General features: G+C 43.5%; 1 protein-coding gene across 1 annotated transcript in view; it reads left to right on the forward strand.

Moving 5' to 3' along the window:
* The window catches only part of LOC111664123 (IgGFc-binding protein-like), a 34,277-nt gene that overhangs the window by 3,988 nt on the left and 19,232 nt on the right, over positions 1-11,057 (forward strand). The window contains exons 5-16 of the mRNA XM_023418597.2: positions 167-330; positions 601-777; positions 1,319-1,544; positions 1,782-2,027; positions 2,607-2,708; positions 4,375-4,522; positions 4,810-4,930; positions 5,802-6,128; positions 7,137-7,308; positions 8,256-8,353; positions 8,682-8,812; positions 10,382-10,555. Of these exons, the coding sequence (XP_023274365.2) occupies positions 167-330; positions 601-777; positions 1,319-1,544; positions 1,782-2,027; positions 2,607-2,708; positions 4,375-4,522; positions 4,810-4,930; positions 5,802-6,128; positions 7,137-7,308; positions 8,256-8,353; positions 8,682-8,812; positions 10,382-10,555 (2,086 nt within the window). The remainder of the gene's footprint in view (positions 1-166; positions 331-600; positions 778-1,318; positions 1,545-1,781; positions 2,028-2,606; positions 2,709-4,374; positions 4,523-4,809; positions 4,931-5,801; positions 6,129-7,136; positions 7,309-8,255; positions 8,354-8,681; positions 8,813-10,381; positions 10,556-11,057) is intronic.

Below are 11,057 nucleotides of genomic sequence, written 5' to 3' on the forward strand. Positions count from 1 at the left end.
ATTCAGTTATAGTTTTTCTACATGTCTACCCAGAGATATCACTTCATAGTGAAAAGGATAAGAGGAAACTGATGAGGTATAGTTCTTATGAGGCAACTAATGATTGGACAATAAATTGTATCTGCTGTGGTGCTACATGTGCAGGGTGTGTTTGTATCTCCTGTAGGTGCCACTCCACCTCCACCCCCCCCGGATCCTTGCGCAGAGGTGAAATGTCGAGTAAAGGAACGTTGTGTGAAAGGAGCATGCGTCCATGTTTCCACAGCAACCTGCCACGCGACGGGTGACCCCCACTACTTGACATTTGATGGCCGGCGTTATGACTTCCAGGTAGGTTGGGACGGTCATCACCAGCCATGATTCTGTAGAGGCCAACAGGGGCACACTGAACTGAGACATGCTCACACTAACATACAGTATATCCTCATGAAATGCATCAGGTTTTGTTTTAAAAAATAATCTTGCTCACAAAAGTGTGAGAGAGGGACGCTTGTTATGTTGCTTGTCTGCTGGACTAGCCATGGTCCAGCACCAGAACTTGGACTCAGCGTTCCTGGTGCCTGCATGAGCTGATGTGCCAGTAAATTACATGTTTTCCAGGGTTCCTGCACTTACATTATCACCACAGTTGCAAAGAAGGCACCCGACCTCGTACCTTTCACCGTGACGACCAAGAACAACCACCGAGGGAACCGCCGAGTTTCATATGTGAGGACCGTAACTGTCAGTGTTCACAAGGAGACCATCGTCATCGGCAGACACAGAGGACAAGTGCAGGTAACAGGCCTCTCATCTACTGCTCCACTCTGTCCACTGTAACGGAAGTGAATGTGATAATTAGTTCAAATATAAAAACAATCGTTAGGAGTGCAGCTCAGTCAAGGACAGCATGACAAGCACACTTCACCCAGTGTGTTGATAGTAATAAAGTGATAATCCCAGGATTATCCTCAATGTACACACATCTCTACAACAGAGCCAGATGTTACAGCAGAGTCATGTTACATCTGGCTGACTTTCCTTTGGAAGTGAAAGAGGCAGATGTTGCAGATGGTGGTGGTCAGATCGAAGCAGCGGAATGTGTTGACATGAACATGTAGCAGAGTAACAGTGAAGACTGACAGGTTATAGCGGCAGTGCTGTACAGCAGAATGAATGTGACTGGTAGCTACACCGCCAGTGACAATGAATGAAGCTGCTGATGCTAATTAGCTAAGGCAAGCTCAACTTTTACAGCGCTGCCTGAATGACGTCTGGTTTATATGCAGTGTTACAGACGTACAGTCTGTTCTGGTCACTAATCTGCTATCCCCTGTAGGTGAATGGAGAGCTTCAGTACCTGCCTATCACCCTGGCGGCCGGCCGGGTCTCTGTAAAGCGGAGCGGATACTACGCTGTCCTCAGAACTGACTTTGGCCTGACTGTGAAATATGACTGGAACACGAGGCTGTACATCACAGTGCCGTCCTCCTACTATGAACACCTGGGCGGCCTCTGTGGGAACTACAATGGAGACAGCAAAGATGACCTTCCGGAACCAAAAGGTGAGGAGGGGAAGTAACAGGTTCACAGGAGGAGAGATGGTTGGTGCAACAAGTTGTCCAGTATTCCCAAGCACATTTTCTCTCTCTTTCCCTCTTTCTTTCCCACTCCCCCACTTGCCCTACCTATTTCTCCACCTGTGTACCTTCACAGTCCTGAGCTTGGCTGAACACTACCAGGAATGTGATTATGAATCAGTTCATCAATTTAAACATCCGTTTTCCTTCTGTCTCGTGCAGGCTCCTCTGTCTCTCTAGTGCTGAAGATGATCCAAGAGTGGAAGGTGAAGGACCCTGATCTGTTCTGTCATGATAACTGTGCTGGTCGCTGCCCCCACTGTTCACAGCAGCAGCAGACCCACTTCCGTCAGCCCAGACTCTGTGGCATTCTGACCGAGGCAAATGGACCGTTCTCAGCCTGCCACGAGAAGATCGACCCCGGCATGTACCTGGACAACTGTGTCTATGACATCTGTGTCAACAAAGGTAAGACAGTAATTATAGATGTCCACAGTTGTCCACTACATGGACTTCACCTCATAGAACTAGCTGCTGTAGTTGTAGCCGCATGTCCACTGACTGAAATATAAATTCACATTTCTCCTTGAGAAAATGCAGAATATTCAAATTAACATTAAAAGACTGCTGCCTCTGCTACAGCAGCTACAGCGTCCTCCATTATTAATGAAAACCACAGAGCTTGTCTTTCAGAGCCCATTGGTTCACAAAGCTAACCTGACCAGGTGATATATCCACACATTATATTTTATGATTTGAAGGTGGTTGGATCATGAGACTGGTTGAAATTCAGTGCGTGATTATAACTGTGCTGAGAGCAGCACAGGTTCATTTCAACCACAGGGACGTTTTACAGGGGGATGTTTTAAGTCGAGGCTGATTTCAGCAGTGAGGTCACCTAAGTAAATAAAGTGTCAACCAGAAAGACCCACCGGGCCTGTTGCAGTACATTTCTGTGATGTCTCAGGATTCACGTTGTAATGTCTAATGTGTTCATGTGTGTGTGTGTGTGTGTGTGTGTGTGTGTGTGTGTGTGTGTTCGTCCAGGTGCACGGCAGGTTCTCTGTGACAGCCTGAAGAGTTATTATGACGCTTGTCTGACAGAAGGAGTGAAAGTCAACCCAGAGTGGAGAATGATTACCAAATGTTGTAAGTCTCTAAGCAATAATATTCCCCCTTTGAACACTGTTACAACTGCATGTACTAAAACCTAAAAACTATAAACTACCACGGACAACCAGAAGTGGAGGACCTCTAGTTTCACAGCACCGTGTTCTGACAGTATGTGTCAGCAGAGAGCTGTAGATGACTGAACAGCTGCAGCTGAATTAATATTAGCTTCCAGTCCTCTCAGCTTCTGAGATCATGAACTTCATCACAGTCGCACAGAAGATCATTTCAAACTTTGGACTTGATGTGAGTATACTCTGTTTTCCTGCCAATGTCCTGGACTTCAAGATTCAGAACATGGTGGGCAGCTGCGATGTGAAGTTCCCCACCCAGAAGGAGGGATTATTCCTCACACATCAACAGTTCAGCAGTTATGAACCACAGCTGTTTCCAGGGTTAATTTACAGAAGGATCAAACCCAGAATAGTCCTGCTCCAGGACTAGTGTAAGGGCTGTTCTGCAAGGATGTGATACTTTTTGTCCCTCTGGTGTTCCAGATTTCTGGGAAAAACAAGATTTTAAAGTTTTTTTTAAGTTATTTTTTGGGGCATTTAGGCCTTTAATGTGAAAAGAAGAGTGAGCGATAGACAGGAAACATGGAGGAGAGAGAGGGGATGACATGTGGGGCCTGGGCTGGATTTGAATTCGGGCCGCTGTGGTAAGCGAGGCACCGGGGCGCCACTTAAAGCTCTTTTTTCTGTGTTCTGATCACACATGATGGTGTGTTTGAAAAAAACAATTTTTCAAGTGAAGTGAAAAGACTCAAGTCCAAGTGAAGTCATGTCGACCTGACAGTTTTTTTGAGTTTGTCAAGTCTTTAAGTCGTCAGATCTATGACTTGAGTCTGACAGTCGTCAGGTTTCCATCACAGTTTTGCAGAAAATACAACCTTTTTTTTTTTTTTTTTTTAAAGTCAACAAAACACAGTTATGAATTGTGTTTCCATTGAGTGATGTTATGTGAATGAAACTGGGGTTTCTCCTCACGTGATATTGTTCCAATTAAACATGACAACAGAGTTCCAGCACCTGCCTCTCGGTTGGAACTGGCTCCCTCGGGCCTGATACGACAGGAGCCATGACTAGAATGTGAAAAAAGTGTTTCCATTTCATTTTGTGAAATATAACTTTGGGAAATAGTCTGAAAAACCACCTCATGCGAGCCTGTGCTTTCAGTTGCGCATTAAGCAGGTCAATGGAAACACATCCACCCTGCTTTGCCTTCTTATGGAATATGAACCATCATCCGTGTTTCTTGCAGCAGCACCACCTGGAGAAGTTTGGAAAGGTTTAAGGTTGATGCAAATGTCCTCTGATGTGCAGGAGTGAGACAGCCTGGAGATAACCAATCACACTGGCTTGTGTAAATCATGTACTTGACACACATGTAAGACTCAGGCTGGTGAGAGGCAGGAGGAGGCTGCTGTTTTGAGTCCATATGTGTAACCAGGACATAAAACATGTCCAGCTGCCTTTTTTTTTCCAGATCTGTTGAATAAATATAAAGTTCAGATCATTGAAAAATTAACAATTAATGTAAATATATTGATATTTTTTAATAATTCGATGGTGTTTTTGTATTGGTTTAGGAATATTGGTTTAAACTCAACATATACTCATGGCGCTCCCCACTCTCCCCTCCCCAGACCCTTCCTGTCCAGCAGGCAGCCACTATGAGGCATGTGGCTCCGCCTGCTCCGCCACCTGTGTGTCCCTGGACAGTGAAAAGCAGTGTAAGGAGCCCTGTGTGGAGGGATGTCAGTGTAACAAAGGACTGGTGCTGAGTGGAGACAGGTAACACTGCAACCATGCTACTACTAATATGACAATACTAAACTGGTTCTTATAGGAACAGAAGCTTCATTATGTTTCTGCCAAACTGTTAGAAATTAAATGTCCAGTGACTTTTATGCATGAATACTTTTCCAGGTTTATTTTGTACTGTCCCATATTCATACAGACAGACCATTGGTTAAAACCTTGCTCTGCTGTTCTGGGAACAGGAGGCAGTACATTGATTAATTATGTGTGTGTTTGTGTGTGTGTGTGTGTGTGTGTGTGTGTGTGTGTGTGTGTTTCAGATGTGTTCCTAAGTCTACCTGTGGATGTCAATATCAGGGCAGATATTATCCATCAGCCACCAATTTTTGGGGTGATAACACCTGCACCACCAGGTGTACATGCTTTAATGGAAAAGCCAAGGTTAGTGTTTCTCAGTGTGTGCGTGTGTGTGCGTGTGTGTGTGCAGTGCACGCACACTGTCTGTTGTTGTGTACATACGTCATGAGTTGTTCTCTTGTCAGGCCCCTATGCTTCCAAGTTAATTCAAAATATAACCTAGAGGTTAATAATTATAGAACTATGAACCTGCTCTATGATTATTAAAACCTTTTCACATTTCTAACATTTCTATTCATGTTTTTCCAGCACCTTACACCCAAAGTCTTAGAGGTACAAATCTTTCAGCTGTTTCTGGTTATAAACGGGTCTAAATGTGAAGCAATGCCTTTGAATTGCTGCGTACCCACTCCAGACCTTAATACAGCTCCCTTCATCTGGAAACCGGAGGGAATGAGATTTGGCTGTGACTATTAAAGCTCCTGTGAATGCTGTATTTATATTCTGCTACAGTCCAGGAAGTAGGATCTGAATAGATGGTCCAGCCTTTTATCCCTTTCTCTGTATGAAAGATAAAGTGTTTCCTATATTTTTGTGGACAAAACAAAACCTTGGATTAACCACAAAAGACTTCTCAGATGTATAAATCATTGCTTATTTAAACCATAGTGATAAAATATAATTATTGTTGAGTTCAACTAGACAGTTCCACCATATATTTTTTGAGACATGTGCCCTTCAAAAATGTCACAAATATAACTTTTGTCTAGACTATAGAAGCCCCTTCTTGGTTTTTGGTTGTATTTGATGTGTCCACTTCCTGTTTCACTTTGAGTGTCTATATTATAATGAATAAAGTGTAAATAAAATTAATATAGATTTTTAGACAAAAAGAATCAGCAAGAGTTTATTGGTTTTATCTAATACTCTGCTCTGTTCTGTTCTCTTGGTCCAGTGTAAACCGTTTGCCTGTAAGAAGAGTGAGCACTGTGGCCTGAAGGGGGGGGTGAGGGACTGCTACCCAACATCCTATTCAACGTGCCAGGGCTCTGGAGACCCCCACTACCGAAGCTTCGACAACCGCCGGTTTGATTTCCAGGGCACTTGTACCTATGTCCTGTCTCAATACAAGGGACCAGACAAGAGCCTGTTCCCATTCCAGGTGCTGGTCCAGAACGAGAACAGAGGCAGTAACAGGGCTGTGTCCTACACCAAGTCTGTCTCACTGACTGTATTTGGTTACACCGTCAGCATGAGTCGGGCCAGCCCTCGGAAAATACTGGTAAGATCAGTCTGCCTACAGTATTCACCTCTAGTCCTCACCAGTTACGGTAGAGCACTGCTGCAGTAGAGTATTAGTATTGATAAAGTATTAATTTTAATTAACTTTAATTTAGTTTACATTAAAAAAGATTCATGTAACTTTATCTAATAGATCGTGTGGTTGTGTGCTGATGTCATGAAAAGGTTTAGCTTACTCTCATTTGAACACTGAGCCAGCGGTTAATGACCATCATGTATGTTGTGCAAGTCGTCACAATCAAAATAAGAACCCAACACAAAAAATCATGTTGTTTTTCATGTTCTTCACTGAGAAACTATTTATGAGCTGTTTTCAAGATTTACCTCTTCAGTTCTATAGAACCAGTGGACTAAGAACACATTGTTGGTTTGGGTCTTTTCATGGCATTTGTTGCCAGGGTGACAGTAACAAAGTACACTTACTGGAGTACTGTACTTAAGTACATTTTACAGTATTCATACTTTACTTGAGTATTATTTTATTACGAACCTATGAATTTTACTCCACTACACTATTAATTATTAATTACTAATATTTTACGTGTTGACACCACTACATTTATATAGTACTGTTACTTTGAAGCAGCTTTTAGTCAGTGGAATTAATCTTCTTTTATTTTGAAAATGTGACAGACCATACATTGTGTTCATCACAGGAGAAAAACAATACAACAATATGTTGACATAAAAAATGTACTTTTGAATTATAAGTATTTTTAAAATCAAGTACTCCAGTACTTTAAGTCAAGTAAGTTTGACTGAGGTGATTAAGTTATGTACTTTGTCCACCTCTGTTTGTTGTAGGAGTACAACACAAAGCTTTGTTGCTCACCTTCTGAATGTAGCTAACATACTGTCAGCACCACTGTGCAGCGACTACATGTGGTGTTGCAGGGCTCAAGCTGGTTCACACTGTTTCTGTCTGTATATAGGGCCATTCTTGATACTGTAACATTGAAACCCCCCCTCCTACCCCCATCCCACCCAGGTAAACAGTCAGTTGGTGAACCTGCCTTACTCCACGGGCGATGGCAGGCTGTCCTTGTTCCGGTGTGGCTACTTCGGCGTTGTGAGAACAGTTTTTGGTTTGACGCTCAAGTTCAACTGGAACAGCTACGTCAGCTTGACTTTGCCAAGTTCATACTCTGCTGCAACTACTGGTAAGTTGGGTGAATGCGTCGCAATTTATTGTCGACAATAAAGTCGACAGCTCTGCAAACTTTATTTGTTGTCATGAGCTTTCAACTGATCATGGTGGGGAAATCTTCCGGACAGACCTGGCAAACCCAGTCTTGTTGGGTGAGCTGGGAATGTCTGGCAGAGGTCCTCAACTCCAACCTCCAGAAGAATTTCTCATTCATCCAGGGATTGAGGAAATGGAATCTGAGTGCACCATGTTCAAACAAAACCTCCACTGCAGAGGCAGCAGGTAGGGGTTGTGGTCAGAAGGTCATTGCTGCCTGTTGTGGTGGCAATTTAAGAACCTGCTGGTGGACACCTGAACTGAAGGAAGCCTCCAGGCTGAAGAAGGAAGCCTTTCAGACTTGGTTGGCCCAGGGGTCTCCTGAAGCAGTAGACAGATACCTGGAGATCAGTAGGGCTGTAGTTTTGTCAGTCAAACCCAGGTGTGGAAGGGGAGGCTGTGGAGAAAGACTTTTAGTTGGCCACAAGAAAGTTCTGGCAAAACCACTCAGGAAGGGAAAGCAAGGCTTGGCTCAAGCTGTGTTCAGGGCACATGCAACTGGAAGGAGACCCCAGGGTAAACCCAGGGAGCTCTGTGAAGTTATTTCCTATCCCATCCGTGTGGCAACACCTCGGGATCCCCCGTGAGGAGCTGGAAAAGGTTGCTGGGGAGAGGAACGTCTGGACTACCCTGATTGGCCTGCTGCTACCACGACCTGACCCTTGATAAGCAGCAGAATATGGATAGATGGAGGGGGGGTCTGAATACTCTCTGAAGCTGCTGTATGTTAGAAAGGATTCAGTGCATCACAAACTCACCATCTGTCCATGACTCAAATGATTTTCATGCTTCCAAAAAGTTGGAGGAATGCAACTGAAGTGTTCTAATGTGTAACTGCTGTGGTTGCTTGTTTCTTTTTATCAGGCTTGTGCGGAAATTACAACGGAAAACCTGGTGATGACTTACTGAAACCTGATGGCACCCAGGCTGCACAGATTAATGCCTTTGGACACAGCTGGAAGGTTTGTATTACTGAGTCTAAAGAGAAGGACCCATGAGAATCATGCAGGAACCTGAAATTGACCTGAAAAACCCAGGAAATAGAAGTGCAAAACAAGCGCATGCTCCACCCACAACTGTTCATACACAGTCTACAGCTTCTTAAGCTCAATGCAGCAGATAGAATAATGTCTGCCCACCTGGTGGATAGGTGGGCTGGAGAATAAAGTCGTGCAAAAGAACTTCTGACATTTGAAAAATATGAACCTGTTCTTTAAACTCAAAATGCTTTTTTAAACTAAATAACTTCTGCATATTGTCAGTTTTCCATATAAATGTCATTGAACACAGGTAGGAGGAAACCCTGGCTGCACCAGTGACTGTGCTGGTGGTAAATGTCCTGAGTGCGAACCTGCTCTGCTAGTACGTTACCAACAGGGGAGCTACTGTGGGATCATATCTGACAAGAGTGGGCCCTTCAGGTAGGTGCTACAGCAGTCGCCAGAGAGTAGGAAAAAGATTGAGGAGTAGTTGGTGGTTAGTGTGGTATCTTGAGGTGCTGATGTGAAGAAGTGATCACCGCTGACACGTCTTTACTTGCAATCAAAAAGAAGTTTATTTACGAGAAAGAAACAGTGTCAAAAATGCCGAATCCTGGAGCATCTCTGCCAATGTGAGATCTCTCCTCTACCGTCTCACAAACCCCTCTATTTATCTGTCTCAACCCACCTTTGGAATGTGCACTTGTTCCTATAAGAAGAAGCCTTCACCCAAATGGTTGACCACATCTGGTCCACGGCCTCTGGTCTCTGGCTTTTGCCCTTTTAGACCAGCAGAGACCCCCACATCCTGAGTCTCTCGTACCGTATTAAACAGAAAACCAATGTTTAACCAGTTTTGCCCCCTAATGCACATTCCTTAAACTCAACTTACAATGAGTGGTTCAAGGTAACCTTTGACAAAGCCTTAGTTGACCCCCTTCTTGAACTTTAGAATAAAACATACATAAAAGAAGAACATACAACAATTTAGAATGTTGAAATAGAAGGAAATGAAGTGGATAATACACTACATTAGCAGAACAACTGTTTAACCATCCAAATAACGTAGTTGTTTCCATTTATACTTTGCTCGCTTCCATACATGCACAGTAGATCGTCGTCCGCACGTGCATTCTGCGAATCCAATCAAAATGGCAACATCCATGCAAGAAGAAGAGGAGCTGCTTGGTCTGCTGCACTTATTCTTTTAAAGATGTATAGTTGAGGAGAGGGTAGCGGCGGACCTCCTCACAGCTGCTCTTCAGTGTTTATGTTTATTGGTTTATTTTATCACTGTAGCTCTCTCTTTCTCTGTCTCTCTCTCTCTCTCTCTCTCTCTCTCTCTCCCTCGTACTGATCTTTTCCTGAAAGGAGCTGCTCTACTCCTGTAACAATATTCTGCATCAAACTTACAGCAGATCTTGCACAGAGAAAATAAATTGCTTGTTTAAATGCTAAAGCTGCTGCGTCTTCAGGTAGAAAAGACTGTGGAAGTAACGTGCAAGTTTAGTTTCCACACGTCTTCACATGCGTATAGACATGACAGAAACGACAGTTACAACAGCTGGAGGTCAAGCTAGTTGTCAGAGACCCTGCTGCCACCGAAAGAGGGCAGTAAATAACGTGATGAATACAAACAGGCATCGGATCCTTTATGGGACAGAATGCTGTTCAGAGATCAGACGTAAGGAGTGACATCACCTCCACTTCAGTATCGTTCTAACTCATGTCCTGATGTCTCAGTAACACCACAAGTAAAGTTTCACCTTTTCATTGTGCTGTACAGACAAGCTGCTCTTCTCAAAAACAATTTAATAGGCAAGAAACAGTATGCATGCTTAGTAAGAAAAATATGAATAATGACACATTTTAAAAGTAGATGAATGATCTCTGCCCAGTCAAATACCTGAGGTTAAACATGTGCAGTCTCTCTGTTTGATAAACAGTGTCTACAGACTGTGTCCTCACTGTGACGGCTCTGTCTTTGTCCTCCTCTCTCTGCACATACAGACAGTGTCACAGTAAACTGGACCACAAGCCCTTCCTCAACGACTGTGTGTTTGATTTGTGTATGTACCAAGGCCACGCCTCTGCCCTGTGCAACAGCCTATCAGCTTTCAGCACTTCCTGTCAAGATGCAGGAGCTAAAGTGGAGAGCTGGAGAACCGAACAGTTTTGTCGTAAGTCATGCACACACACACAGACACCTAGTAAACTACACTACCCATCCATCCACCCATCCATCCATCCATCCATCCATCCATGAGTAACTCCTGGTAACTCCACATTAAGAACAGGACTTTTGTTGGTGTTGTGTTCAGAAATACTCTGATACTCCCTGAACTAAAATGTCAGTTTTACATCTAAATGTGAATATAATGTATAAGAAATCAGTCAGTTCTGGAGTTGATGGAATGTGTATTTTCCCTAGGCTTACAGTTTAAGCCAGGCTCACACCTGGGTGTATAGAGATGAGCTTGATGTTAAATCTCTGCTGAAAATGTTAAATGCTATAACTTCTGCTTCTAGGAGTCTCTCAATTAAAACAGTAACAAAAGATGATGAGCTGAGCTGTCTAACATTTCCTCAGCTTGTTTCTCTGATAACTTCAGATCCAGACGTCCGACGACTAAAATCCTTCATCTGGTTCAAATATAGAGCTGAAAACCACCAAGGTGGAAAAAGT

This window comes from Seriola lalandi, unplaced genomic scaffold, assembly GCF_002814215.2.
Source record: "Seriola lalandi dorsalis isolate HSWRI2012SDOR001 ecotype SW California unplaced genomic scaffold, Sedor1 jcf7180002054583, whole genome shotgun sequence".
In the NCBI taxonomy this organism is placed as follows: domain Eukaryota; kingdom Metazoa; phylum Chordata; class Actinopteri; order Carangiformes; family Carangidae; genus Seriola; species Seriola lalandi.